General features: G+C 64.0%; 1 protein-coding gene across 4 annotated transcripts; it reads right to left on the reverse strand.

Moving 5' to 3' along the window:
* Positions 1-27,810, reverse strand: TPCN2 (two pore segment channel 2). 4 transcript variants are annotated; one of them, XM_080816944.1, is made up of 25 exons: positions 27,626-27,810; positions 24,386-24,450; positions 23,609-23,685; positions 23,038-23,215; positions 21,109-21,225; positions 17,038-17,144; positions 16,406-16,478; positions 15,137-15,239; positions 14,119-14,184; positions 13,462-13,526; positions 12,881-12,981; positions 12,269-12,350; positions 11,964-12,050; positions 11,096-11,215; positions 10,914-10,973; positions 8,905-9,033; positions 8,085-8,134; positions 6,622-6,721; positions 4,771-4,842; positions 3,684-3,757; positions 3,119-3,200; positions 2,947-3,029; positions 2,261-2,342; positions 1,777-1,871; positions 1-1,278 (listed from the first exon to the last, which is right to left on the reverse strand). In XM_080816944.1, exons 1-25 carry the CDS (start codon positions 27,720-27,722, stop codon positions 1,200-1,202), a joined length of 2,244 nt encoding a protein of 747 aa, XP_080673070.1. In that variant the 5' UTR covers positions 27,723-27,810; the 3' UTR covers positions 1-1,199. The 4 variants fall into 4 exon arrangements, with proteins under 4 accessions (XP_080673070.1, XP_080673071.1, XP_080673073.1 ...); XM_080816945.1 differs by having other exon boundaries at positions 15,137-15,236; positions 27,626-27,755; XM_080816947.1 differs by lacking the exon at positions 27,626-27,810 and adding an exon at positions 26,013-26,149.
* Between the last annotated feature and the right edge of the window lie 184 nt (positions 27,811-27,994).

Genomic DNA, 27,994 nt, shown 5'->3' on the forward strand with positions numbered 1-27,994 from the left:
CTGAGAAGCTCCTTTTTCTAGTTACTTTCCTCTAATCCCATTTCCCAGACCAGCTGGGGAGACAGAGGCGATCGCTCCCCGCCGTGGAGTCCGCACCCATGCTCTCGTCCCCCTGCCCCCACGGGGTCAGCACCCACAGCAGACACCACTACCACTCCTAGTGTTACTGTCCGCAAGGACTCCAGTCCTTCTCCACAGATCTCCAGCAGCTCCCGCCCATCCCTCGAGTCAGCCCTTGAAATGAGAAAACCATTTGTTAGCCTGGACCCACGGTGGCTCAAGGGACAAAGTGGCCAGCTGCACATTACTCACTTTCCCTCCTCCCCGACCTGCTAGCCTCTTCTGCCACACCCCTGTGGACACGTAAAGGAGAGCCACCACTGGCTCATACGGGCCTTTACACAAATTAGAAAAAGAGAGCCCTCACCATGGGGAGATGTCCCAGTGGCTGGACACACCCTTGCAGCCAGGTTTGTAGTGCACAACCTGAACCACCTCACCTGGCCATCCTGTTCCAGAGAAGCAGGACCAGAGTTGTGTCCCCGTAAAGTATGACAACCTCATTCTTTGCAAGACTTCAGGATAAAAATTATTGGCATTCTGACCCATAAAGAGATACACCCAATCACACTCACATGAACCATTAAATAATAAAACGGTTAAGATCCTCCTCACGTAAAACCACCAGGATCCCAAACCTAATGCCCTGGGAAGCTGCTGGCTGGGCCTGCACAGGCCCCAGGCGGGCCTCTGGTCCCTGAAGGCCACCAGCAGTGAAGGCACCACGGAAATCACAGGGTCTGGAAGGAAGGTCGCGGCTCCCCGCTTCTCAGTCTTGAGAGTCCCTGAGGAGTCACCCTCTTCCAGGACTCCGAGAAGTCGGAGTCCTGCTGCAGCCAGCTTACGAAGCGAGCGGCGTGGCCCAGACGCCACACAAAGCTCAAGCAGCCCACTCAGGTGCCACCAAGAACAGCTGGTGGTGGTTAGTGGTTCAGATCAGCAGCGACTCAGGGCCTCCACTCTCTGCCCCAGCCTAGGGTGGGTAGAGGAGTTCCGTCCATCCATCTGTCCGTTAGTCCATCCGATGGAAAGTCTCTCCTTCCTCTCCTTCAGGGCGGCTGCCGCCTCCTCCCACAACGGCGTCGGTCCCGAGGCCACAGGGCCCCCTGCCGCCCTCACCGGGACGGCGCACCTGGATGTCACCTGCACAGCCGCAGGTGCGGATGGTGGCTCAGCTTCTCCATGAGCTCGTCCTCGGTCGGCTCCTCCAGGACCTCCCTGGGGAATCGGGGAGAAGATGTGCAGGGAGCCCTGGAGAGGCAGACTTGGCAGCTCCAGGAGGGCGGGCCGCCTTGCTCCTCGTTCAGAAGCCCGGAGTCGGAGGCCGGTGGGTGGGGGTGGCCCTCCAGGCTGGCCAGTGCCGGTGCAGAGGGGCTTCGACGACACAGAGCAGGTGCAGGGAGGGAAGGCGTGGCCGCAGCTCTCTGAGCGACCCCACGGGCCTGCACCGTGGGGAGGTAAGGGCCACCCACCCACCCACCCACCAACAGCATCCCCCGGAGACTAACAGAACTGGAGAAGGCTGTCGTAAACAACTGCATCAGAGGGCAAGACAGAGGTCCCAGCCCCAGCGGCAGGAGAACAGGAAGCCCAGAGCCCGGTCCCAACTCAGAACTGGCAGGAGGAATGCTGCTGTCACAGAGAACACCCACCCGCCCACTCCCTGCCTCGCCCTCCCTTCCTACCCTCCCCAGAGCCCCTTCCTCACCCACAAACCTGAACAAGAGCTCCGCACTCATCTGATAGGTGCTGTCCGGGTCCCCAACGAGGGACTGCAGGTGACTACGGCGGTCCCACTTGTGAAGAAAATTCTGGCAAGCGGGAGGAGGAAAGGGTGGCCAGTGGATGTAAGCCCCGTGTGACCCAGCCTTTTCCCCTCCAGTGTGGGCCAGGCATCCGCTGCAGGGATCCAAGCCCCTCCCGGACGCTGGGATCCAGGGCCCCACACGGCCACCCACTCCTGCAGGAGCCGGACGCCGGACAGGTCTCCCCCAGCCCCACCCACAGGCTGATATCCCCACAGGCCCAATGTCAAGGACATTCTAAGAGGCTCCCAGCAGCCAGCTCAAGCAGCACCAAGCCGGGACCCAGCACAACTCCACTCCCGCCCCGTTCTGGACGGGCCCGGCCAACAGCCTCAAGCCGTCTGTGGCAAGCCAGCAACCACCCCCAAGACAGCCCGGGCAGGGATCTCGGGTACCTCCAGGATCAGAGCCAAAAACAGGTTGACCCAGATGACAGATGACACCAGCCACCACAATACAAAGTAGATCTTCGACCACCTGTGGAGGCAAGAAGGCCAGCCGTGGGCCACCGGGAGCGGTGCCAATGGGACAGGGGACAGGGGCATGCCGGCTGGGGTCCCACTGCGCGGAGACAGGGCGGGGTCGTGCCAGCCAGGGTCACACTGTGCAAGGGAGAGGGTGGGGCCATGCCGGCCGGGGTCACACAGCACAGGGACAGACTGGGGCCGTGCCAGCCAGGGTCACACTGCATGGGGACCGGGCAGGGGCGTGCCGGCCAGGGTCACGCTGCGCGGGGGACGGGGCAGGGGCATGCCGGCCGGGGTCACACTGCACGGGGGAGAGGGTGGGGCCATGCCGGCCAGGGTCACACTGCACTGGGACAGGGAGGAGGCATGCCGGCCAGGGTCACACAGCACAGGGACAGACTGGGGCCGTGCCGGCTAGGGTCACACTGCATGGGGACGGGGCAGGGGCGTGCCAGCCGGGGTCACACTGCACGGGGGAGAGGGTGGAGCCATGCTGGCCACACTGTACTGGGACAGGGCAGGGCCGTGCTGGCTGGGGTCACACTGCGCGGGGACGGGGCGGGGCCACACCGGCCAGGGTCACACTGCGCGGGGGACGGGGCGGGGCCACTCACGGGCCCGAGTAGCGCCGATAGGCATCCAGGAACACCTGCCAGTTGTTCACCACCATCACGTTCCACAGAGTGATGAGGGCGGCCTGCAGGGTGACAGACACGGGGTCCGGGGGGGCCGGGACAGGACGACGGGAGGGCGAGGGCATCGAGGACCAGGGGGTGCAGGGCTCACCGCAAAGTCGTCGAAGTTGTTGGGCCAGTACTCCAGCTGCTCGAAGCTCCCGCAGGGTGCCGAGCTGTTGTCAGGGCTCAGGCTGCGGGGACACGGCAAGCTGGGTCAGGGGTGGGGACCGGGGCACGGACCCCGCGGCACCCCAGCCCTGCCTGAGCCCCTGCCCAGCTGGAAGCCCTCTGGGCCCAGAGAAGCCAGAAAGGAAAGGAGGCCCCCGTCCGGAGGTGCCGTGAGAGCAGACAGGAGCCGAGAGCCTCAGACGCGCACGGGAAACGGGGCTTCGGGACAGCGGGATCCAAGTCTGGCTCCGGGCCCCCCTCCACCAGCATGTGGCCTGGCCTGGGGAGTGCAGGAGTGGGAGCCGCCGCAAGGCTTCAGAAACACTTGGTAGAGATGCTGGGTGAGGGCATCCGGCGGGGCGGGGAAGGAGGGGAGGCAAAGGAGGAGGGACTAGGAGACACCCCCCACCCCCTGCGAGCCCACCCCCACCCCACCGCCCCGCCTCGTGCCCCTCCGCCCCCGCCAGAGGCGCTTCTCCCCTTGGGATGTTCAGGCCCCACCTCACCTGCCATTTCCAGGAGCCACGATGACGCCGCGGAACAGGCTGATGCCCAGGATAGCGAAGACGTAGTACACCACCTGGGGGGCAGGCCGGGCCTGCTCAGCGCCCCCCGCAGGCGGGCCCGCAGGGCAGCATGTTCCCAGCCCTCGACGCTGCGCCCCCCCCGCCCCCCCCAAGGGAACACTGGGGCTTCTCCTCCCGAGTCCCCTCTCCAGCCCCAGAGGGAAGGAGGGAGGAGCTGCCGCCACTGGGCGAGCCAGAGAGAAACGGGGGCCAAGGAAGCAAGGCTGTCCACCCCTTCTCCAGGACAGGTGTGGCAGGCAGAGAGGTGAGAAGGGCCCCTACTCTGGGTGGTCTTACGGGAAGGGGTCCCAAGGGAGGGGCAGGTATGAACTGGCCAAGCTTCCCCAGGAGGTGATGCGCAAGGAAACCACCCAGCAGTCTCACGCCACATAGAGAAGAGGCTACCAGTGGCCCCGACCCGTCCCCACCCAGGCCCAACATGCCAGCACGGGGCACGGAAAAGCACGGGGCACGGGCGCCGGGCCAATCCAGGCCCTTCCGGACCTCCGTCTCTTCTGTGGGGCTTCGCGCCTAGAGCAGCACCAGGGGTCCCCCTGGGCGGGGCGACAGGGCAGAGCCAACAGCAGCTCAGTGGCGAGGCTCAGTGGAGCTGGGGGGATGCCGTGGTTTGCTCTCGGCCACCACGGCTGGGAGTTCCCGAGATCCCACTGCGCAGGGAGGGCTGACCAAAGCCCCATCTGGGGTCTATGTGGGCTTTGGGGATCCCTAATGCCTCTCACACGTTTCAAAATCAGTGTCCCAGTATGGCCTGCGATCAACACGCGTGAAGGAATAAAGTGACCGACGCACCTCCGGCAGGGAATGGCAGTGTGGTCGGGACCAGTCCCAGGGTCCACACTAGGGAACGGCAGGGAGCGCTCTAGCCTCCCGGGCCGACACAGCCCTAGAGCCGCCCCTAACACAGGGCCCTCCTTCCTCCAGAGTGGCCAGCCAGCCTCGGGCTCAGACTCACCGGAACCCACAGGCGGCTCCACTCGTGCCCGCACCCACCGCCGGCCAGACTCACCACCAGGATCCCGCCAAAAGCCCGCATGTTTCTGATCAGGTCCAGGATGGTACTGGCCACCACAGCCATTAGCTGAGGACACAAGGAAAGCAGGGCCCTATTCTTCCTGGCCCCACTGAGGGGACACCAGCCGTGCCCACTGCCCTGACCCGGAAAACCACCAGTGAACTAACAACCCACACACCCGTACACATACGCCAGTCAGCCGCCTGCCCATACACACCTGGAGGCGCACCCCACGGCCCCCCGCCCGCACACACGCCCACACGTGCACCCCACGGCCTCCCATAAACACGCCCGCACGCTCACACCCCCACATCCATCCATCCAGAGGCACAGACACACACCGTACACACTCACATACGCCGCACACACAGACACCGCCGTCCACCCAAACGCCGACAGTCTCAATGCCAAGCCCTTCGGTGAAGCCCGCGCACGCGAGAACTCAGGTCACGCTGCCGAGCGCCCACTAAGGCTGGGTTAGCACCTCTCGGGTCCGGAGGCTCCAAAGAAGCACAGACCTGAGGTCTCCAGCTCACCCGCGGTCAGGCCTGGGAAGGGGCTCAGACACCCAGCCAGGCACCCCGGCTACAGAGGGCTGCTCCCCAGACACGGGAACCTGAGCCCCACAGAACGGCTTTCCAGTCAGCCCGTAACCCCAGATGCCGACACACAGAACCAGCATGTGTACGCTTGCTCGTGGACATACGGGTCACTGTGTGTGCATACAGCCAACATGCATGCGTGTGCATGTAGTGTGTGGGCACGGCACGCACGTGTACAGTTCTGCGTGTGTGTACATGTGAGACTGCGCACAGTTCACTCGCATGTTCAGCGTGTGCATGTGGCTAGAGTCTGTGGTGATGTTGCAGGTGTGCTCACGTCCCTGTGGTTACAGGTGCGCACCATCATGTGAACGTGGGTAGGCGTGCGTGTTTGCGTGTGCTTATGTGTGATCACATGTGGGTGTGGCGTGCGCGACCGCTAGGCGCAGCCCCCCCATCCACATCCAGGGCCACCAGGCCACCTTGCGACGGGAGAGCCCACTAGCTAACAGGGAGCCCCCAATGGCACAGGCGTGCAGCTTCCCAGGAAGGACAGAGGAGCCCGGGGGAAGGACCTCGACACACAGAAAGGTCTCTGATGTCCTTGGTTTCCTCTCTCCAGAAAAGTTCTTGGGAAAACGGACAGGAGGAGCGAACTCTACCTCTGTGCTGGGTGGGCTCTGGGCCCAAAGGCCCTGCTCACCGAGCTCCCCTCCCCTCAAGGCTGGTGTCCCTCCCTGTGGATACATGAGGAGACGATGAGGCCTACAGACAGTCACGAGCCACCAGGACTGGGAGTCGAGCAGACCGGCACCCAACCAGTCACACGCCCACTCCTGTACTGGGGGACCTGGAGGGGAGTGCCTGGGCCAATCTCGCCTTTGGCCCTCAGTACCAGAAGCCACAAGAGGCCCACACCGATGGCCTCCTGGAAACCTCAGGACACCCAGGAACACACTGGCTCCAAGGGCTCCAACCCCCACCCCTCACAAACACCAATGGCCTCAAAGAGCACAGAGCTACCCCTACGGCTGCCCAAGGTGCCCCACACCGTCCACCCGTGCCGGCCCTCCCTGTCCTGGTCCGTGCAAGCAGGGCTGGGCCGCTCGCAGGCTCACACTGCCCTCCAGCACCGCCCAACAGCAGTGCATGGCTGGGGACACTGCCCAAGGGGACCAGGGTGCCCAGGGGGACAGTCCTGGTCTCAGTTCTGCCCTGCCCAGGCTCAGCCACTCTCCAGAGCAATGCAGCAGAGGGAGCTGGACGGCAGGGAGGTGAGCCGGCAGGTCAGACGCCCACATACCTTCAGGCTCGGGATAATGCGCAGGAACCGGACCACGATGAGCGTGTTCACCAGCCGGGCCATGTCCCACAGCGACAGCAGGCCCAGCATCTCTGGCTTCCTGGAGAGACACGCGGGACACCGGTTGGGAGAGCCTTGAGACACGGGCAACAGGAAGACAGGGAGACGCGCGTTCAGACAAAGACAGATGCAGAGAGCAAGTGGCGGGCGGTGGGGGAGGCCTCTGTCACGGGCCCAGAACAGAGCCCGGACAGCCACCCCTGCCAGCCCAGGATGGCACTGGCCATCACATCCCTCGTCTTACCCAGGAGACCACTCAGGTTCCAAATGCTGGAACACCCAGCTCAGGTCCTGGCACAAGCAGGAGGGACCTGGTCCCTGAGCCGGCGTGCTGACCCCTGACCCCTAGCCACGGTCCTATCCTCTGACCTCATTTCCTATCCCTGTCGCCTGACCCTGGCTCCCGAGCCCCATCCCCTATCCTGTGATCCCATCCTGTAACCCGGCCCCTCTGGGTGTCCCTCAGGGGCTCGGTGCGCTCTCATTTCTAGCCAACTTGAAACTCGCTCTCCCGCACAACACTCCCCTGTGATTCCCGCATGTGCGCGGCGGGTTCTCGCTGCGCTTCCGAAACAAGGCAAGGTGGCCCTGCGGCCGCCATGCCCCACCACGCCACCGAGGACAGGTCCAGCGCGACCTGTCTGCCCCACGTAGACCCTTCCCGGGCCAGCTGACCCTAAAGCAAGTCTCTCGGCCCCACTCCCCGTCTCGAGCACTTCCCAGCTGCTCCACTAGGAGGGAGGCAGCCCACAGACCTGCCAAGACACCAGGGCTGCCAGGATGCCCGGGGCCGGCAAGGCCACTGGCTGGCACCACTGTGTTCTGGGCAACGCCCCCCGACAGCCTCCACAAGCCACACTTCGAGGCGCTCTAGGACCCCGGCCCAGACATCCACACTGCTCTGCGGCCAGAAGTGGGGGCAGTGGGGCTCGTGCAGCAGCCCCGTCCCTGCCAACTTCCAGGACGCTAAACCCAAGCCCAGAGTGGGAGGGGACACGCCAATGTCAGTCACACGGCCTCCAGCCCTATGCCAGTGCTCAGGGGTCACCCCAGCCCTAAGATGCGGGTCTCCACACCCCGGGACACAGGGGGCCGCACGTTCCATCCCGGTTCTGGTGCTGAGCCCGCTGCCTTCTAAAGGCCTGTCCCAGCTCTGGGAACGCTATCATTCTGACGGCGACTTAGAACCTGTTCCCCAAGAGCGAGGGGGAGGGGACGGCTCCCACAGTCCTCAGCTGGCCAAGCGCCCAGCTGTCTGCCCTCCTAACACCCCGGGGCTTCACCCTGGAGCCGAGCAGCACGAGCAGGCAGGCCGGGGCACCCGGGCAGCGGGCCACCCTCCCCTGGGGCCTCGGTGGGGCACTGGTTGCTGTAGCCTCCCTCGGTTCTCTCCAGTCACATACCAGCCCGGGTGTGGGAATCGGTACACAGCCAGAGTTGAGATCTCCAAAACCTTTAATTACAAAAGAAGAGAAGGCATCGCTACAGCAACACTGATCTAGGCGGCTTTCGATCGAACTCTACAGCTCGTGTGTAACACGCTCCCCACCAGAGGGGTCTGGGGAGAAGTCAGAGCTCCGTTCTTGCCCCCATGGGTTGGTTCCAAACGTGGGGTTTCCTGTGGCTGAGAAAGACAGTGAGGTCTCCGGACCCGGCGGCCTGCACACCCAGAGGGCGCGACACCGAGAAGGCTGGCGGAGGCCCAGGTCAAGGGCAGACGGAAGGCCCTTCTCTCAGACTGTCGTTGCTCCTGTCCCAAGGGGTCCACAGCAAACACAAATAAACACCGTACCAGGATGGCTGCCGTGACACACACACCACGCGTGACCCTCCACTCCCGCGGGTTCTGGGAGGGCGCCCAAGACCTACCCCCACCCCGCCCTCCGTCCCAAGGTCCCACCGTCCTTAGGTCTGTGGCTGGGGCTGGTTAGCAGGCGAGGACCCCGGGCTCCTTACGGGCCCCGCTCCAGGGCGGGAGAGGCAACCTGCCCCCGCCGCGCTCAGATGCCGCGGAAACCCAGCCTCCTACCGGCCCCCGCTGGCGGCCCACCATGCAGCTCACGCTGGGGAAAGCCAGCCCCTCGTCCCTGGAGGCAGGAGCCCAAATCCCTGGGGCCCTCCACTCCCGAGCGACAGCCTAAGATGGACACGGCGCAGAGCCGGCCGCGGAGAGCACACTGCCCGCCCGGGGAGGCCGGCGGCCCGGCCCGTCTCCGACTTTACCAGCAGGACGACGGTGAGCAGGCCGTCGAACACGTTGCTGGAGTGGGCCAGGTAGCCCGGCAGGCCCAGGGCAAACACCTTCAGCAGCAGCTCCAGCAGGTAGTAAAGGATGAAGACGCAGTTGAGAATCTGAGAGGAAGGCAGGGACCTAGCAGGCAGCCCGGCCCCCGCGCTCCCCTCACTGGCTCCTCGGGGCGCCTGCGGCTGCTCTTCCCACGCGTCCGCCCCTCCCCAAGGGGCGACCCCAGCACCCCACCTCTCCCTGCTCCACAGCGTCCCCTCAGGTGACCCGTACCCCACGCTGGCTTCTGTGACAACTGCCACTCTCCCGGCCCGCCACCTCCCGACCCTCCATCCCCTGCGGGCCTGCAGGGCCTGGGTCACCCCTGCCACCCCACGCCACCAGCCCCTGTGTGGCCACATCTCTCCTTCCCCACGGCTGCCACCCGAGCCCACGCCCCCAGTTCTCTGTCCTGACCCCTCCTGGCCACTCTCCATGAGAACGTCGGGGCGACCTCTAACAGCACACATGGGCAGTGGCCCCCCCAGTGGGCGTGCCTGGCTCTCAGCAGTGTCCTCCCAGCCCCTGGTGGGGGGGGGGGGACAGAGGAGGTCTTAGCTTCGAAGGTCACCACAGGCCACTGTGTCACTCTCCCCTTTGAAGCCAGTCAGTAAAATACAGAGGAGCTCCCTCCTTACTGGGAGCCTCACGGCACCCTCCCCCAGCGTGCACAGAGCCATGGGAGGGACACGTGGGGTCAGATGGCTGCTGCAGTCACCTCGCCTCGCTGTTCCAGCCTAAACTCCACATTCTTCATGCTACCTCACTCACACCCATGACGAGGCCACCATGAAGGCAGGAAAACATTCCTGGCACCGTATCACGAGCAATTACCAAGGGACAGAAAAGGATGGAACTGTGCAGGCCCCAAACCCGCACACCGGCACCCACGCCTCTCACAACCACGCTGACCCCCATGCTTAACCACGGCTGTTAAAGAAGATAAAACACAAGTCCACTGTATCCAACTTGACTCATCAGGAATAAAAACCAGTCGCCTCTCCAGGGCCTTAGAAGCCTTCTGGGGTCATCCAGGAAGGAAATACAATGGAAGTAAGAAAGCTGGAAACTGGACTTGAAGGATGATACAAAGGAACTCCAAGCGTCAGGTCAGGAAAGGCATTTTTCCCTTTCGAAGCCACGATAAACTCTAGTCTATGTTTAATACGCACGACACACTGTGTCAGTTGTATATCGGATAAAAACTTTTTCCTACATAACCAGAGAACGTTCACTCACTTTCTTCAGTTTTAAAATTGTTCACAAGATCTTTCGTCAAAGTAAACTTTAAAACACCTGCTTTGGGGGCGCCTGGGTGGCTCAGTGGATTAAGCCTCTGCCTTGGGCTCAGGTCATGATCTCAGGGTCCTGGGATCGAGCCCCGCATCGGGCTCTCTGCTCAGCAGGGAGCCTGCTTCACCCTCCCCCTCTGCCTGCCTCTCTGCCTACTTGTGATCTCTCTCTGTGTGTCAAATAAATAAATAAAATCTTTAAAAATAAATAAGTAAATAAATATATAAAACACCTGCTTTGTTAGAGTGCTGGCACTGAGTACTGTGGGGGTACTGAGGCTGTCTTGCTTAAAATTCAACACGAAAACACTGTTTTTACATCCTTAAGGAGTTTGAAAAGACTGTGTAGCGTTAGGGGGGCGTTCACCATTCCAGAAAGGACTGAGAACCGGCTGAGCAGCAACCGAGTGGGGGAAGCTCCCATCCCAGGGCCACACAAGGCCAGAAGACGCCAGGGGCCCCACCTGCCGCCTCTGCCGCGCCAGCCCCTCCTGGGCCCGGCCACCTCTTCCACCATCCTGTGGGGGTACCCCACAGTGGAAGGAGCGGCTCTGCACCAGAAGGGCCCCAGGAAGGGGGAGGCTATGCTCTCTCGCTCCCGCTGACTCCCCGTCACCCTGGCGAACGCCTGCCAGCCACATGTCCCCAGAGCTCACCCCTAGGACGAAGTCGTCGCGGTCCTCGGGCAGCACGTCTGCATCTATCACCAGGAACACCTGCAGAGCCAGAGTGGGAGGCGGCTCACCAGCCCGGCCCGGCGCCCAGGGGCCGAGGCCATGGTCCGGGAGGGGACAACGAGGCACCTCCCACGTCCACACGAGGGTGAGCCCGCACTCACAGAAATGGACACGAGGTTCCCAAGGGCGATGAAGTTCCCCAGGTAGTCGAAGTAGCGGTGGCTGAAGACGGTCTGGGCCCTCCTCAGGAAGGGAGACGGGTACTCGGGCCGCGGTGGGGGCTGGGGGGGGAACGCACACGGGCTCAGCAGCCCGCGCCTGCGGGGGCCATGGCGGCCGGCAGCCCAGCAGGGCCCGTCCCCCTTTGCTCTGGGATTCCGCTCCTTCCTGCCTCCTCCCTCATCCTCGTCTGCCAGCCCAACAAGATAATCTGAAACGCGGAACTCCCTGCACACGCTAAGATGTCCATCACGGTCACCTTTTAACGTCAAAGAGAACTAGAGAGACTCTAACTGGCCACGGACCGCCCCGTAAACCGCGAAGGAACACGCGGCCACCATCGGAACATACGCCAAGTGTTTCCCACACAACACAAAGTGTCTGTGAAAGAGTACGGGACAGTGACGCACTAGTGACTGAAAGCTTAACCCGGAACAGGGCTCTAGTGGACACAGGGCTGAGCTGGATGCCAAGGGCCACCTGGGGACTTGACAAATCGGCGTCAAGGACAAAAACAAGGCTTTAGACAAACTCAGGACCGTCCTGGGGAAGGAGACACGGAAGCAGGTAAGACTCTGTCGTGAAGACAGGGAAAACCCCGTGGACAGTTCCTCTGGGTCAGACTTGGCCCAGGCTAGTCCCTGTGGTCTGCGAATTGCATAAGGTTGACAAGACCGCCCCGGCTTCCAAGAGCCATTTACCATCCTAGGGGCCGGAATCCCTGGGAAGGCGGGTCCTGGCACTGGTCACTAAGAGTCACCCAAGGGATCGAAGCTAATAGGTTCTATAACGTGGCCCGGCCCCGTTTACCTCTTTAATCACCCTTTTGTCAAACTCATTAAAGAGTTTCTGAAACTCGCCGGCTGACAGCAAGTCGCCACCGTAGGAACGCACCTTCTGCGGACGAGGGAAACGCACCCCGGTCAGCCGGGCCGAGGGGAGGGAGGGCCCGGGACAGGACGGTGCCCCGACCCCAGCCCCACCCAGCCCAGGCCAGCCCCGGCGGATCTGAAACGACACCCTGGTGCCAAAAAGCGGCTGGTGGCTGAGGGGACCTCTGGGCGGAGCCCGGAAGCACGGGCTGGGGAGGGCCGGGGAAGGGGGGCCCCGAATACCTCCACGACGGCCTGTTTGTGGGAGCCGTCCAGCTGGACTCTCTGAAGCACCTGCAGGAAGTCCCGGGGCCGCACCCCGACTCTGGGGAAAAGACACCCGCACCCCAGTGAGCCCCGCCAGCTCAGCACGCCACGGTGCCCCCAACTCTGGCCGGAGCCACGCGGCAGGCAGCATTGACGAGGGCCTCTGTGAGGCCAGCCACGCGCGCATCAGTCGTCCCGTCATCTGAGGTGCCCAGGCGACCCTGTCCCGCCTTCCAGAGGAGCGTGCTGGCTCTCGGCGGAGGCGCGGGGCACGACAGCGACAGGACGAGGCGGCTCACGGGCCGCGCGGGTGGCCGCCGTCCACGGACCAGGCCCCACCGGTTCCACACCCGGCGCGGGCCCCTCGGCCCTCGGCAGCCCACTCCAGGGGTCGGGAGCACAAGTGAGTCACCCGGGAGGGCGAAAGAGCCCTGCAGCACGAGGGATGCGGTGCTCGAGTTAGGCAGCGGCCCGCGGGGGGCTCGGCAGCCGCGCTGCCCGGAAACGCCATGCGAGCATCCGGTAGCCCCTCCCAGCAGCAGCCCCCTCCCCGGCTCAGGCAGGGCGCCCGGGAGCCCCGGCACTCACTCTCGGGGGTGGGCTTCTCCCTCTGCCGTCATGGAGGAGAGCACCTCATAGGCGGCCCGCGCTCCCAGCCGCCTCCGGAACAGCGAGGTCTGGAAGGACTTCTGCGAGGACAAGGGCTCTGAGCGGCGAGGCTGGGCCTGTCCCGGCCCCACACCCCCCACCCACCTCGTGCCCGCGCCTCTGGGGGAGCAGCCCTCACCCCCACAGGCCCCGGGGGAACAGCCCGACTCTTCACGGCCCACGGCACTCGCTAGGATGTGTTTCTGCTCTGCATGTCCGGGGACCCCTGCTCTCCCGCACGGGGGGCTCGGGGCCACCTGCCCTGGAGCGGCTGCAGCAGGGAAGTGGCCCCTGGGGGGCTGTGACGACAGCACGGCCCCGGGGAGGGAGGACGGGACGCGGCTCCTGCTCCCCCCACAGGAGGGAGCCGGACACCGCCGGACACCACAGCGCACCCTGCACCCCAGGGGCCCGGCCCCCACCCGGCCACCCCTCACCGTGGGGCCACCCGGCTGGTCGTGGCCCCCCTGGCCTCCGGGGGCCGCTCCTCCCGGACCCACAGAGACAGCAGCCCGGCTCACCATGAGGTAGCCCCGGAACTGATTGTAGATGATGGCCGTCAGCAGGTTCATCAGAAACAAGCTCCCTTCGAGTGGAGAAAGCCAGTCAGTGGGGACCACCACAGACGGGGCGGCCGAGTCTGGAAGGAGCAGCAGCTGCGGGGGCCCAGGGCGAGGTGAGGGGGGGCGACACCCAGGGGCCCAGGGCAGGGAGAGGCCGCCATTCCTGCCAGGGGCCTGGGGCGCGCCAGTCAACATGCGGGCCTCCCCGTCCCCGTCTAATGAACATGCGGCCACCGGGCCTCCCCAGCCACGGGCACCGAGGACAGAGGCCATCCGTGGTCGCGACTGAAAACCACGAGGTGGGCCACGCTGAGAAGTCACAGGTCAGAGAGCACATGGGGTCACGGGGTCAGGAGGGCGCTGAAGCGCGGTCAGCAGGGAGGGCTGAGGAGAAGTCACAGGGTCGGGGAGGACACACGGAAGCGAAGTCACATGGTCGGGAAGGCAAACTAAAGCAAGGTCAGCAGTGAGGGCGGCTGGAGAGAAGTCACAGGAGGACACACTCAGGTGAAGACACGGGGTCGGGAGGGCACACTCACACCTGAGCATTCGGGATCTTGCCACGAGGGACAGGATCTTGTCCCGAGTGACCCCCGCAGATCTGTCGGAACTCACCTATCAGGGTGAAGACTATGAAAAAGATGGCGTAGGCCCGGTTCTTGGAATATGCAGGAATCATAACTGGGAAGAAAATGGAGAAACGGAAACATGCTCACAAGCTCGGCCTCCGCTCTGACCCCATCACGGCCCCACCACGTGCCCTCAACAGACAGGAGGGCTCTGGTTCCCGTCCGAATGCCAACCCTCACACCTCTGCGCACACACCCCTGCAGCGGGGACCTCGCTCCTTTACGAGGCCGCTCCTCCCTTCCACGAAGCTGAAACCTGCTTCCCTGGGAACTCCCCACACGCGGAAGCTCAGCTCTCCCTCGGGTGACTTGCTACGACTCGCAGGACGTGGGGGGACAATGCTCAGGGTCCCGCCGCACAGCTCCCCCTGGGTGTGGAAGCCGGGGGCTGCCCTCCCGGGAAGGTCTCCGTGAAGGGGGCATCATCCCTGAGCCCAAGACGAAAGTCACCAGCCAGGGCGGCCAGGCCACAGCCAGGCCCTAGAGGCCCACAGCACCCCATCCTGGCCACCGCCCTTGCCCCAGCAGCAGCCCCAAACGTGAGCACCACAGCCACCAAACACCCAGGGCCGGTCACCTCAGGGATGAGCTGCACCCCACGGCCACGCCTGAGTGGCGACAGGGACAGTGGCTGGGCCTCAAAGAGGAAGCCACCAGGGAACCCGCCAAGCACACCATTTGTCACCGCGCTCATTCTCAGCTTCTCCGTGGAGACGGGAGTCGGGAAAGACAAGGTGAAGGGAACAGAGCGGAAGGGAGCGAGCCAGGAGCTGAAGCGGGAGGAAAGGAAGAGAGAGGAAACAGGCAGGAAGGAGAAGGGAAAAGACAAACAGGGAAAGAAAAACAAGGAATGAGCGACAGACAGAACCCGATGTCCTCCTTTCCACGCTCCACCCAGCGATAGAAAAGCCTGATGCACTCCGGCCACCCAGAGCCCGGCGCTGAGGCTCCGGGTTAACCGCATTTCCCCCACCCCCGGGGCCCCGCGCCCCCTCCTCACACACCGTCGGGGTTGTTGGCAGTGGTCAGCAGCACCAGGAGGGAGGTCAGAGCCTCCGGCAGGTTGCGAAAATAGATCAGCCTCTCCCGGTCCTGCCCATCGCCCTGCTGAGAGCAAACGGGGCAGCTGTGACGGGCCGTTGGGCCTCTGTCCCCCAACAGCCACGGCCTGTGGCCGGCGGAGCTCCAGCCACTGTGGGGTCAGCACCCCTGACCTGCACCTCCCCATCATCTCCCCGGAGGCTCTGCCCTCGTGGCCAGACGGAGCCTAACTCAGGGCCTCTGGGCCCAAGAGCCAATGCCCAGGGTGGCTGCATACCCACAGGCCACGGGCCCATGAAGCAGGTCTGTTCGGAACCACGGGGAAAAGCCTTCAGCCACTTTGGCTGGAACACACACAGAGACATGGCACACATGGTTAATGACACGACCACACACACACACACACACACAGTGCACACCCAGGTACAGAGACACGCAGCACACACAATTACAGAAACACAGACACACACTCAAAAGATGATTATAGACACGGGCACATGCAAGCACGCACACACGTGTGTGCACACACACGGAAGCTCCAGCTCTCCCAGAATCAGGACAGTCTCCCGTCTTCCCTCGTGGACAGGACAGTCTGAGCCCCCGCATACTGCCACAAACTCCACAGAAACTGGCCTTGGCTGACCCTCGGCCACACTCCCGGGACAGAGAGGCGGGACAGCTCCAGCCCCGAGGATGACAGTGACCCTAGCCAGGCCATGAGGAAAGACACGCTGGACCACAGATGCACGGCGTGGGGGGACCGGGGTGAGAGGTGGCAGACACCTCCACACGGCAACAAGCCGCTGGGGGGCCGAGAAGCAGCGGGAAGTGGGACGGGAAGGGGATCGGGGGGGCGGATGGTGCGCAGTCCACCCAACGGCCCCCAACACCAGTCTGAGGGGGCCTCACCTAACAGGGGTGTAGAGAAATCTCGGTCACCGACAGGGCGGGGAGGGGAGGAGAGAGGAGGGAGGGGAGGAGGGAGGAGAGGGAGCAGCAGCCAGGCCGACCAGCCCTGAGCCCGTGAGGCCGTGGGGACAGGCACACCAAGGCTGGCCATTTGAAAGGACACCTGGGGTCTAGGTGGACCACCGCTGGCCCCGGTTTCGAGGCTAGGGCAGGCGGCCTAACCGGCCCGCTAGCTCTGCAGGCCCAATGACTACCTGGAGGACAGGGCCGACCTGTCCATCAAAGCCCCGGGCTCCCGGCGCGGACAGAGCGGAACACGGTACCTTCTCGCCTGTGAAGAGCAGCATCCCAGACATGGTGAAGACGCACAGGTGCAGCGCCAGCAGCAGCAGGACACTAGGGGGCACGGGCGCTCAGACGGGACCCACGCCCCACGCACCCAGCGGGACGGGGTCTAGGGACAGCCGCCCAAGCACTCCGGGAGCTCCCTGCCCCCCAGCCTGACCTGAGCTCACTACCGGTCCTGTCCTTAGGGATCGCTTTCCCCGGCAGAGACCATCGGTACCCTCGGGGCATTGTCTGGGGGTCCAAGGACCCCTGGACTCTCAGAGGGGATGGCCACATCCATCCATCTGGGCTGGACAGCGAGGGCCAGCCACGTGAGCCACCGGAGGGGACTGGAGGCAGAGGGAAGCCAGGGGACAGAGAACGGAGGCAGGTCGCGGGGGGAATGGGAGGAGAGTGGGGGGAGGAGGTCACGGCCCCAGCGGGGATGGCCAGGGAGCACCCGCAGGGCCCGCAGCCGTCAGGCAGAGGGTCCCAGACCCCTGAGGGGCTGCCAGGAGGCCCCCGGACACCCACCCCCCGGCCTCCAAGGCTGGGGCCAGGCGTGCCCCAGGCCGCAGTCCCGGCACCCCCGATGGCACCACAGGGAGCCCCGGCACAGAGCGCCCACCTGGCCATCTCCGGCAGCGACGACCGGATACACTTGAGCGTCTTCTTCATCATGGACGAGTTCTGCATAAGGAAGAACGGCCGCAGGAGCCTGCGGACCCGCAGCGGCTGCAAGACAGCAGGAAGGGGCTCTGCGCCCGGGCCCGGACCCGGACCTGCCGAGGGGCCCCCCAGACCCACTCGGACCCCTCCTGGCCAGCCGCTCCAGGCCCCAGCCCCCCGCCTCTGCGTTCCCCAACTCCCACTCCGCAGCCTCACCCCACCCCTGCCAATGGGCCACCCAGCTCCCATCAGCCCTGCAGCGCCACGGGGGGCTCCACACCGTCCTACAAAGCTGCCTGTCCCACAGGGTGGGGGTGGGGGACTGCTCCACGCTCCTGGCTCCTCCCCCGCCCCACCCCCCATCTGTGGCCCCGCTCCCTCATGCACACATGGCCACCAGGCCGCACTCTGGACCCTGCAGCCCCTGCCCACAAACACACACACACATGCACGTACACCCACACACACACGCCTTCTGCAAGCACACACACGCTCCGTGGGCATACCCTGCACGTGCACACCCTCCACACACATGCACGCAGGCATGCACACGCACACGCGGGTGCGCACACAGGCATGCACACACACACACACGGGCGCGTACACAGGCCCCGGTTTCCTCCTTCCCCTCTTCCTTCCAGTCAGAACCAAGGAGAGGCCCTTGCACCACCACTGTCCGCCAGGACACCCCAGCCCCCTCAAGGGCTTCCCTCGGGCTTCCCTTCCTCCTCCTCCACTAGCTAACACACCACCCATTCTAAGTCCCAGCCCTATACACCCCCACCCCTGCCCAACCAGTCCTCCTGTCCGGGGCGCTGGTCCCAGCCTCCGTGACCTCTGGGCCTGGGTCTGCCCAATGCCTCAGGCCAGCTCCCCCATACCTGACTCCCGAGTGCTGACACCCGGAGCCCCTTCCTCCCCTCTGTGGCCTCTCGCCTTGGGGAACTTGTCAAGTCACGTGGTTATTTGCTTTTTGTGATTTTTTGGCGGTTCGTACCTTTCATACGAAAGCGTTAACACCTCTCTCGCAATCACCCCATCTCCTCAGCCGCATGGTTTTAAGTGTCACATTAAATCTCTGCGCATCTTGTCGTAGAAGCCCAGCTGACCGCATCCCCTCCCTGCCCAAGGCCAAAGGACTGGCCTGGAGGCCCACTCTGGCCCATCCAGGGGCCGCCACCCGCCGTCCCGCTGCCTGCAGCCCTCAGGCCACCCCTCTGCTCAGCGAGCGGACTGTCCTCGTCCCTCCCAGGCCAGCATAAATGCCACCCCATCCAGCATGGCACCCGTGGCACCCCGAATGCCACGACATACCTGGGGTTTCCTCATTCTAGAGGGCTCTCTCTCAAGAGAACAAGGTCCCACCAGCACGGGCACACGGCAGACCCTCCAGGTCATCCGCAGGATACGGGTAAGGCCTGACTCAACCTCCCTGGGCTAAATACAGTGTCAGAAGGGGGCCCCACTCTCAGCACAGGTCCAGAAAGCCCCAGGAAACATCAATAAATGGACACTCAGGGCTTTGCCCACTGCCCCCCTGCGCCCGTGGGCTGAGGGACCACCATCCTGGATGGAACCTTGTCTCAGCACCCATATCCTGAGTCTCGGCCACCTCCCTAGCCCAAGTGGCGGCCGAAGGTCCTCCTGGCACCAGCGCCCAGGGTCTTGGACCCTCACCTGTAATCACAGACCCGGGAGCAGCTCGTGCCTCCCGCCAAGAGCCCACCCCATGCTGGGGCCACATCAGGGTCATGGACACAGGGACGTGTGACCTTTACGAAGGACGGGGAGGGACAGCCGCAGGACTCAACGCTGATGAGCAGCTGGCCCGGCACCAGGGAAGCCCCTGACGAGGTCCCCAGAGTCACAGCCCGCCGATGAACCGGCAGATGCCTCACCTCCCACGAGAAAAGAGTCGTGACCATGGCCTACCCAGTGACCCGTAGACCACATGTGATCTGACCTCCGGGCCACAAGGTAGAAACAGAGAGACTAGGCTGGAGCAGGAGGGAGGCCCCCGGTCCCTCTGTGCCCTCCCTCCCCTGGTGCCCATGATGAGTTCCTTAGGACCGGCCAGCTGGCCACAGGGAAGGACCGCAGACCTGGTCTATGGACAGTTCTGGGTGACGCGCTGACCCCACCCAGAAGTGGACCACGTGGGGCACTACGGCCTCCATCAGGAAAAACCACCACAAGGGGTGCTGAAGGGAAAGCAGTTCAGTGGGCAGGGTCCAGCCTATCTGTACTGAGAAAGATAACAACTCGCACGGGGTGGTCAGGGCACAGAAGGAACAGGCCCGAACAGTGGGAACGAGGTCTGAGAAGTGTGTGTGTGGACGGACAGAAGGAACGCCCACGAGACAGAACGACATGTCCTATGATGTCCAAGCCTTTGCCCCCAAGGCCACCAAGGATGGCCTGCCCTCTAGAAGCAGAGCCCAGCTCCGCTCACCCACCCCGATGTGGCCGTGGCAGCTGGGCAGGTGACTGCACTGGGCCCCTTCCCTGGGCAGGGCGCTGATCCGTCCTCACTGGACAGCCAGGCATGTGGGTTAGGGCCCTGCCTGGGAGTGTCCCAGGACCACTATCTGAGTCTCAGGGACCATGCAGCTTCAGACCAGCCCACGGCACTCCCCAGCTTACACCGCCCCACCCCGAAGGGTTCGACGGCACGAGACAGGCTCAGGGACACCAGCCCTGGGAGGCAGCACTCAGTGGCCCCAGGATGTGCACCAGAGGCTCCAAGCACCAGGACAGAACAGAACGGCCATCCTCCACTCCCCAGCCACAGTCCAGTGCTCTGCTGCTCTGGAAATGTCCACCCCGTGGACAGACATGCCGTAAGAGTCACGAAAAGCAAGGTGGGATGCCGGTGGCGGGGGGAACACCACTCCGACTCCGAAGGACAGACTGGGGTGCTGCCGCGCAGAGGCGCGGGGAGGTCTGGGTCGGGGCTCCTGAGGCACAGCCAGTAGAAAGACTATCAGAAAACTCCGGGACTCCAAAAAGGCAGGACCCCTGAGGACACGGACTGGCCAGGAATGGTCTGGGTCCCTGTTCGAGGGGAAGAAGCCACAGGAGCGGGGAGCTGGCTGTGGCCAAGGGCACGGGGAGCCTGAGCTGGAGGAACCCAGAAGGATCTGTCAGGGCCACAACCAGCAACAACACAAGCCCCAGGGGCGGCGCGCGGCCTCCCCTGCCTGTTGCACAGACGCGGGTTTGCACATGTTCACGGAGCTCTTTCCTGCGAGGAAGTGGGAGGCGGGCACTGAGCCGGCCGTCCTGCCAGCAGCTCTGCTCCCCCGAGGCAGCCCGCTCGCTCCTGCCAGTGACGGCACCAGGGAGGGGCTGGGAGGCCGGAGAGGGATACGCGACTACTCTCCGTCTCCTTGCTGGCCCTGGGCGGTGCCCATGCCGGGGGCTGCCAGCCTCCCTTTCCCGCAGTCTCCAGAAGGGTCTGGGTGCTCTGCACCCCTCCAGGGCCTGGAGGGCGGGGTCCCAGTTCTGGGGGCCCCTCCCCTGAGTTTCCTGCAGCTTCCGCCCCACCCCTGTTCTGCTCCATCGGTTACTCAACGCCCGTTAAAGCTTCTACACAAATGCTCTTGGCTAAAGCACCTGACGGGCTCGTGTGCCCAACTGTTCCTGATGGACACGGGTGTCCCCACACCAAGTCTCCCCGCTTCGGTCCTATCCAGTCACCAGGCAGCACATCTGGGTGGGGGGCGGGACGGGACACTCGGCTAACAAGGACTCTCCCAGTGCAGCCCCCACAGAGGTTTGGGCACGTGGCCAGGGCGAGGCCCCGGGGTGGCGGGGGACCCAGCCAGTGGAGGAGCTGAGCTGGAAAATGGCGAGGCAGGAATCAGAGGTCCTTGTGCCCTCCCCAGGCCTCAGTGCCTCCTTCTGCAAGACGGGACACGGCCCCATGGCCCGATGGCTGACTGGAGGGCTGGGAGGGTGGGCAGAGCTGGGCAGCGGGCAGGCCGCCCAGAGCTTCCCCCTACCCCCTCCGAGCCACCGCACCACCTACCTCCTGGCAAAGCAGACTCAGCGACACGATCCAGTCCGTGAGAGACACGACCAGCACCACAAGGTAGGCCAGCAGCCAGGGGTTCGTCCGGAACTGGGCCCACCCAACCAGGTAGCTCTGCAAGAGGGACAGAGGTGAGCGGGCAAGCAGGCGGCCCCGCAGACGCCAGCCCCACAGCCAGCCCCAGCCTGTTGGCGCACACAGGTGAGGCCAGGGCAGCCAGAGCAGGGGCGCTTCAGCGGCCAGTGTGGCCTCCATGTGACCTGGGGAGCAAGAAGCTGAGCTCCCCGCCCAGCCTGCTGGTGACCTCGGACAGCCAGTGATCCTGGGCTCAGCACTTAACCACGCCCACCTGCTTCCATGTCCGTAAGCGGGGGCGGGGGGGGGGGGTGGGGAGCCGTCCCTCCCATCCCAACCATCAGCTTAGCTTATGCCCAAGAGCCACTCTGGAAAAGAACCATTCTGGTGGGGCACCTGGGTGGCTCAGTGGGTTAAAGCCTCTGCCTTCAGCTCAGGTCATGATCTCGGGGTCCTGGGATCGAGCCCCACATCAGGCTCTCTGCTCAGCAGGGAGCCTGCTTCCCTTCCTTTCTCTCTGCCTGCCTCTCTGCCTACTTGTGACCTCTGTCAAATAAATAAACAAAATCTTTAAAAAAAAAAAAAAAAAGAATCATTCTGGAAAAGGGGCTGTAACACCACCCGTGGTCCACTTCTGGTTAGGGCCGGCCCACACCCAGAATCGTCTGTAAACCAGGCCTGAGGGACACCTGGGCGGCTCAGTCGGTCAAGCCTCTGTTTTCAACTCAGGTCATGATCTTGGGGTCCTGGGATCGAGCCCCGCATCCGGCTCCCTGCTCGGTGGGGAGCCTGCTTCTCCCTCTGCCCCTCCCCGTTTGTGCACTCACTCCCTCTTGCAAATAAATATTTTTTTAAAAAATTTAAAATAAACCAGTAAAAATCAGCCAGGCCGGAGATCTCTCTCTGTGGCCAACCGGCCAGCCGTCACGAGCCCCACGGACGGCAGGCCACCCAGGCGTCACTGCCCGCAGGTAAAAACGTACGCTTGCTCTGACTTTTGAGACTTCCTAAACGTACCAGCCGTTCAAAAACACTAACGAGAACGTCTCACCACTTTCAGTTCCAGTTTTAAAAACCCCCAAACCCCCTCAACACATCATGGGCTGAAGAAACAATGCAAAGCTGCCCACGGCCTCAGCGTCAGCTGCAGGACAGCCCAGCAGGGGCCGGGCAAAGGCACCCCGGACTCTGGGGACAGCCCGACGCACTGTGTGGCCAGCGGTGTCCCGAGGGCCCAGCCCCAGAGTTGTCTGATAAAAGCAGCATGAGACCCGCAGCCAGACCAGGCCTCTCGGCCCCTCTGCCTCTCACAGGGAAACCTTTAGGGCTCTGAACCTTTGACACGGCTCAGAACCTCAAATGAGCGAGGCAGGGCCCACCTCCAGCTTCTGGAAGGACGCGGGTCAGATAGAATCTAGAGTCAGACACACACCACGTGGCAACAGGCCCCTTTCCGCCCCACGCCCACCTCCTCCCGTGTTCCTCTTCTCTTGGGGGTGGGAGGCTGGGCAAGAGAGAGATCACCGGCCCTGCTTTGTTCTACTGGAGTCTCTCCTCACAGGGGCACCGCCAGACCCTCGGCCATCCCTAGAGGTCCCACAAGGTCGTGCACCCGACAGGCAGAGCCCAGACTCGGTCTGGTCCAGAGAGGGCAGAAGCAGACAGAGCCTGTTTCAATGACCAGAACTCTCCACCCACCCAGGCCTCTGCTGGGGGGGGGGGGGATGGGTTCAAAGTGCAGTCGGAGAAAAAGGCGGCTAGCTCCCGCAAGATAAATGAATCAGGAAAGCAGCGGACAGGCCGGGAGGGCGCTGGCCCCTGGGCTTTGGCCCCTGACAGCAACCACCTCACCTTCACAGAGACATCGGCCACAAAGACCAGCAGGCAGAGCACCTCGAGGCCCTCCGTCAGGCCGCAGGGCGGATCCCAGGGGGCCGAGCGGTAGCGGACGTCCGCAGTGCTAGTGAGTGAGGAAGGGCTCTCGATAAAGGCCAAAAACAGGATCAAGAAAATGGTGAAGCTCAATATCCTGGAAGAAAAAAAAAAAAAAAAAAAAACCAACAAAAACTAATTAAAATGCACGAGCCAGCAGGGCTCTGGGCCAAAAACTAGATCCGCAGGCGGGATGCCTGGGAAGCGAGGACAGACTCCACGGCTTCAACAGGCAGAGCCCACACCTCCCGGTCTGTGCCCGCTCCCTCGAGGTCACATGCCAGTGCTCGGGTCACAGCTCAATGGCCCGGCCTGGAGCTCACCCCCGGGAGAGCCCCTCTTTCCCTGGGCGGGGCTCCGTTCCCAGAAGGTGGGGAAAGTGGCTCCTTCTCCGCCATGGGGAGGGGGAACCCATGTGGACCCTGAGGCCGGCCTCCTCGCACCCAGCCAGGCCGCGGGAACCCCCCGCCGCACGCGTGGGCCTTCTCACCATTGGCACGCGTTCGAATAATACAACCGGTAAAGCCACATCGACCTGACGTCCATGCGGTGGTTAATGGAGCGATACTGAAAGTGAACATTACACGGGGGGGCGTGAGCGGGGCTCCCCTCGGAGCCACACACATGGCCAGCCGCAGACTGGGTGCCCACTGGCCCCATGACAGGCCCCCAGGCAGGGAGACGTGCCGCAGGCCAGAGTCTACTTCGGTGGCACACGTGGGCGAAGGGCTGTCTCGTGACCCCGCAGGGCACCCGAAGCCTCATGGCCTTGCCCGGACGCCCACTTCCTAACGTACAGCTGCACCCGCTGCCTGCCAGTGAGGCTCCCCGCTCTGCTGTGCAAGGCCCCCCGCTGGGTCACTCTCCAGGCTGCCCCCCGGCCTAGCCCCTCACATGGCCCCTTCCATATCCTATTTCCCGAATCGAGCCTGGGTGTTGTTTTCCAGCAGGGGACATGGTCTGACCATCCCTGGGCGTCTTCCGTAGGACCTGGGACAGGCAGGCACAGGCCAGGCTCTCAGCAAGAGGGAACTCAACAAAACAAGTGATCGATTCTAGGACCTGGCGCCCACCTGCTTTAGGGAGGATTCCAAGCGACCCATCCCGGAAGGCCCCATTGTTACGGCTACGATGACCACATGGTTCAGCCAGCAAGGCCCTTGCCCCAGGACAGCAAGGACGGGGTCAGCAGGGCGGCCAACACCCAGTCCCCACAAACGCCTGGAGACCAGCCCAGACCCAGCCACTGTGAGCAGGTGCCGCCCACCTGGATAGCATCTTCGATGAAGACAGCAGCCTGGTCAAAGCGGAGGTCCCGCCAAGACACAGCACCTGCAGGCAGAGAAGCCACACTGGGTGACAACGTGGACCACGTGACGCTCGCCTGCTACGGGACCACTGAGACCGAGGAAAGGACCTGCAGGCATTCTTTCCCCAGGCTCTGCAGTGAGATGCCTTTCGCACAGGAGCAAGCCCCAGGCCTGGCCCAGCACAGAGCGTGCTCCGTGAGCGGGCCGCTGTGGCCCCCCCCTGCCGTCCTCACCCCCCAGCGGCCGGGGGATGCCAGGGCACAGAAGGATGGATGTGCCCCACAGGGGCCCCCATAGGCTCCCGACTACGAGAGGCCTTTGGGACAAGTTGGGCAGCTTGAAGCCTCATCCCAACATCCCCACCCCTAGCCCATCAAGGAGCCAAAGGCTGCTAGGTCAGTCCTCACAGCCTTGGGATCCAGCCACTGCTCATGGCCAAGTGCTACGTCTGCAACGGAAGAACCCCACGGCCTGCGGTCCAGGAGAGAGGGTACAGCCCGGGCAGCCCAGGCCCTGGGGGAGGTGGGGGGGAGCAGGCACGCAGCCCCCAGCAGCTCCCAGGGCGGGGCTTGGAAACTGGGCAGCTCTTTCTGTTGAACATCCTTCTGTCACCTCCGGTCCTTTTGCGCCAGCAGCTCTGGACGGGGAGAAGCAGCTTCATGCACGCCTCTAGAGCAGAGCTACCGAAGCCAGCGGCAGGGCAGGTGGCGGGCCACCGTCTACCCTGCCCCCACCCCCAGGGAAGCAGCTGCCCCCATCCTCAGGGCTCCTGGCAGGGGGGTGGGGTGGGGTTGGCAATCAGGGAGACAGGGGACCCTGGACAGAAGTAGGAGGCACGACTCCAGCCTGGCTCTGCCATCACAGCAAACACCCACCTCTATATGCCTCAGTTCCCCCCGCCACATACAACCTCCGTGCTCACCCTGAGGAGCCCTGTTAAGTTTTCCCAGGGGGGCTGTGAGGATGCTGACTGCCTGCTTCCCCTGACAGCATCCCGGGAACGGGGATCAGACGGCACGCTGGTCGACTCCCTGCTGTACCCACAGAGCCCAGGACCATGCAGGGGTCAGCACAGAGTGACCTCAAAGCTTCTTTATGGGGTGAGTGAATGGCCCTGAGGGGAGGCTACAGGGCAGGGTGGTCTGAGGCCCCAAAAGGGGCCTGGAGTTACCCAAACCCAGGTAAGAAGATGAGATCGCCACCTGGAGAGTTCTAAGGATACAAGCTTCTTAGACAAGAAAAGCCTGTGGGCTCACCCTAGGCGCAGACGCGGGGTGCCGCTGAAGGGGCTCACGTCCAGGCAAGCCGTAACAGGCCAGGGGTGCCAGGCGCCCTGGGAAATGCCTGCACACATCAGACCTCGGGCCTGGGCCTCGGGGCCCCAAACCTCAGAAAGGCCTCCCTACCTGCTTCGCACACTCTGACAGCAGCAGGCCGGAGGAACCTTGTCACAAACCCTCGGTCGTGAGCATGTCACAGCTTCCCATGAGCCCCCAGTGCTCCTGGACAAAGTCCACACTGCCCCCAGCTGGCACTACGGCGCCCACCTCACCCACCCACCACTCGTCCTGGGGCTTCCCTCACCCTACGCCCTCCACGCCGCTCATCCTGCACTCGGCTCTGCCAAGGCCAAGTTCTCCCAAGACTCCAAGCCCTGGCTCAGGCTGTTGGCCCTACCAGGAGGACTATTTCCCCTAAGCGGCGATCAGCGGGCACACCAGGTCAGAGCGTCAGGGCAGGACGTCTGCCGAAGAGAGCAGAGGACAACAGGGGTTCAAACACCGTGTCCCCCAGCAGCCCAGGGCCAGTCTCTCCACCCCGAGCCCCCTCTCCTTCCTGTTCCAGGCTCCACCCTGCAGGACCTGCCTGCGGCCCCGACGAGCTCCCTGATGACTCTGAGCAGGCCGCTTCCCCTCTGTGCCTCAGTTCCCCCTCACAGGTCAGACACAACTGGACGGCTGTGCAGACTGCATGGGCCGCTGTAGCTCCCGATGCTTTTATTCCAGAAGCCCCTTCCACAGTGTGGCGCTCCCTCGTCCTCTGACTTTTCCATGACCAGAAAGAGGGTGACTCCCAGACCGGGAAAGAGAAGAGGAAACAGCTACTGTCCCCTGGGGTGGATGAGAGGCTGGGTCAGAAGGACCTGACTGCAGGGTCTGCGGGGCACTGAGCAGCAATGCCCCGACCCGTCAGGAGGAGGATCTGACTGCAGGGTTCGAAAACCCGGTGCACACAGCCCCACCTAAGAGTCCCCATGGGAGCTGAGGGCAGGCGAGCCATTCCCGGTCCCCACGCTACGGGCCCCTCCAGGACAGAGAAAGCAAGCAAGCCAGAAAGGGAAAATGATCCCGGAAGGAACACCCAGCATGACACCAGCAGCAGCCCCACGGCAGCCCAGCGCTGACCTTGGACAGGTCCCGGAGACGCTCTGAGCCTCGGTTTTCTCCTCAGTAAAATGAGGCTGAGGTCCTTCCATCCCTAACCCAGCACCCAACCCCTGACTTCTGCGGGAGACAGATGGACTCCTCCCTCCCGCCTGCGGCCCTCCTCGGGATTCAGCAGCTCTGCTGGTAAACAGGAAGGGCAAGAGGGAGCTGTAGAGGGCAAAGGGAGGAAGCTGCCCTGGGCTGGGCTGGGCTGGGCTGGGGAGGCCTGCCCCCACCGTCCAACCACAAGCTGAAGGGGGACCAGCCTCTGGGGACAGTCCAGCACCGAGACTGAGAGAGGAGACTGAAAGATCTCCCCAGTCTACCCCCAGCCACTTCCCGGCTGTGTGACCTTGCTGGGGCAGGGGAACGGCCCTCTCTGTGCCTCAGTTTCCCCCATCATAACCGGGAGGAAAACGGAAGTGCTACCTCCTAGGGGCCCCCAAGGCGATCAGCGAGGCCTGGGTCCACCCGAGGTCCATCCAGGGGGCTGCATGGGGCTGCGGGGCGCGGCCGGCCGGCTAGGCGACGCCTCTCGGGCCGGCTGGTCGGAGGCAGGGTGCGACCCGGCAGCGCGTGGCCGGCCCGGGCGCCCGCTACTCCGCAGGGCGCAGCCCCCGCCCCCTGGAGCACGGCTCCCCTCGCTCCGCGCGCCCGCTCGGACCCTGGCCCGTGGGGCGCGACCGCAGCGGCGACAGCGAACGGCGCGGAGCCGACAGGACCCCATGCGCCGCCCCCGCGGCCCGCTCCCCTTCCCGGGCAGCCGCTCACCAGGGCGGCAAGAGGCTGAGCCCGCCGGGCAGTCTCGGCCGCCGCCGCCCCGGGCCCGGCTCAGAAGGGGCTCCGACTCCGCCCGGGGGTCCTCCATGCAACCGCCGCGCGCTGCTCGAGCCCTCCCGGGAGCGCAGGACGCCGAGCGCGAGCTCCACTGCGCAGGCGTGGCGTCCCCGCCCCTGGAGGTCGGGAGGAGGAGCTGATGGCGCTGTGACGTTAGGGAATGCCCCTTCTCTACCAGCCAATAAGAACGGACGGATCGCGCGGAGGCGGGGCTTTCCCGGGCCCTGCCCCCCGAGGGGTGGGGCTCAGCTTCGTACCCGCAGGGAGGGGTTCTAAGGACTGGGCGGGGCGGGGAGGAAACCC

Source organism: Martes martes (genome assembly GCF_963455335.1).
Source record: "Martes martes genome assembly, chromosome: 10".
Lineage (NCBI taxonomy): Eukaryota > Metazoa > Chordata > Mammalia > Carnivora > Mustelidae > Martes > Martes martes.

Coding starts and splice junctions, on each gene's coding strand:
- TPCN2 (XM_080816944.1), bottom strand. CDS start 27,722: ATGGAGGACCCCCGGGCGGAGTCGGAGCCCCTTCTGAGCCGGGCCCGG. Junction 3,758..4,770: donor CTTTTGGCGGGATCCTGGTG/GTGAGTCTGGCC, acceptor CCTGCCCCCCAG/GTGGTGTACTACGTCTTCGC. Junction 2,343..2,946: donor TATCGGCGCTACTCGGGCCC/GTGAGTGGCCCC, acceptor TTGCCTCCACAG/GTGGTCGAAGATCTACTTTG.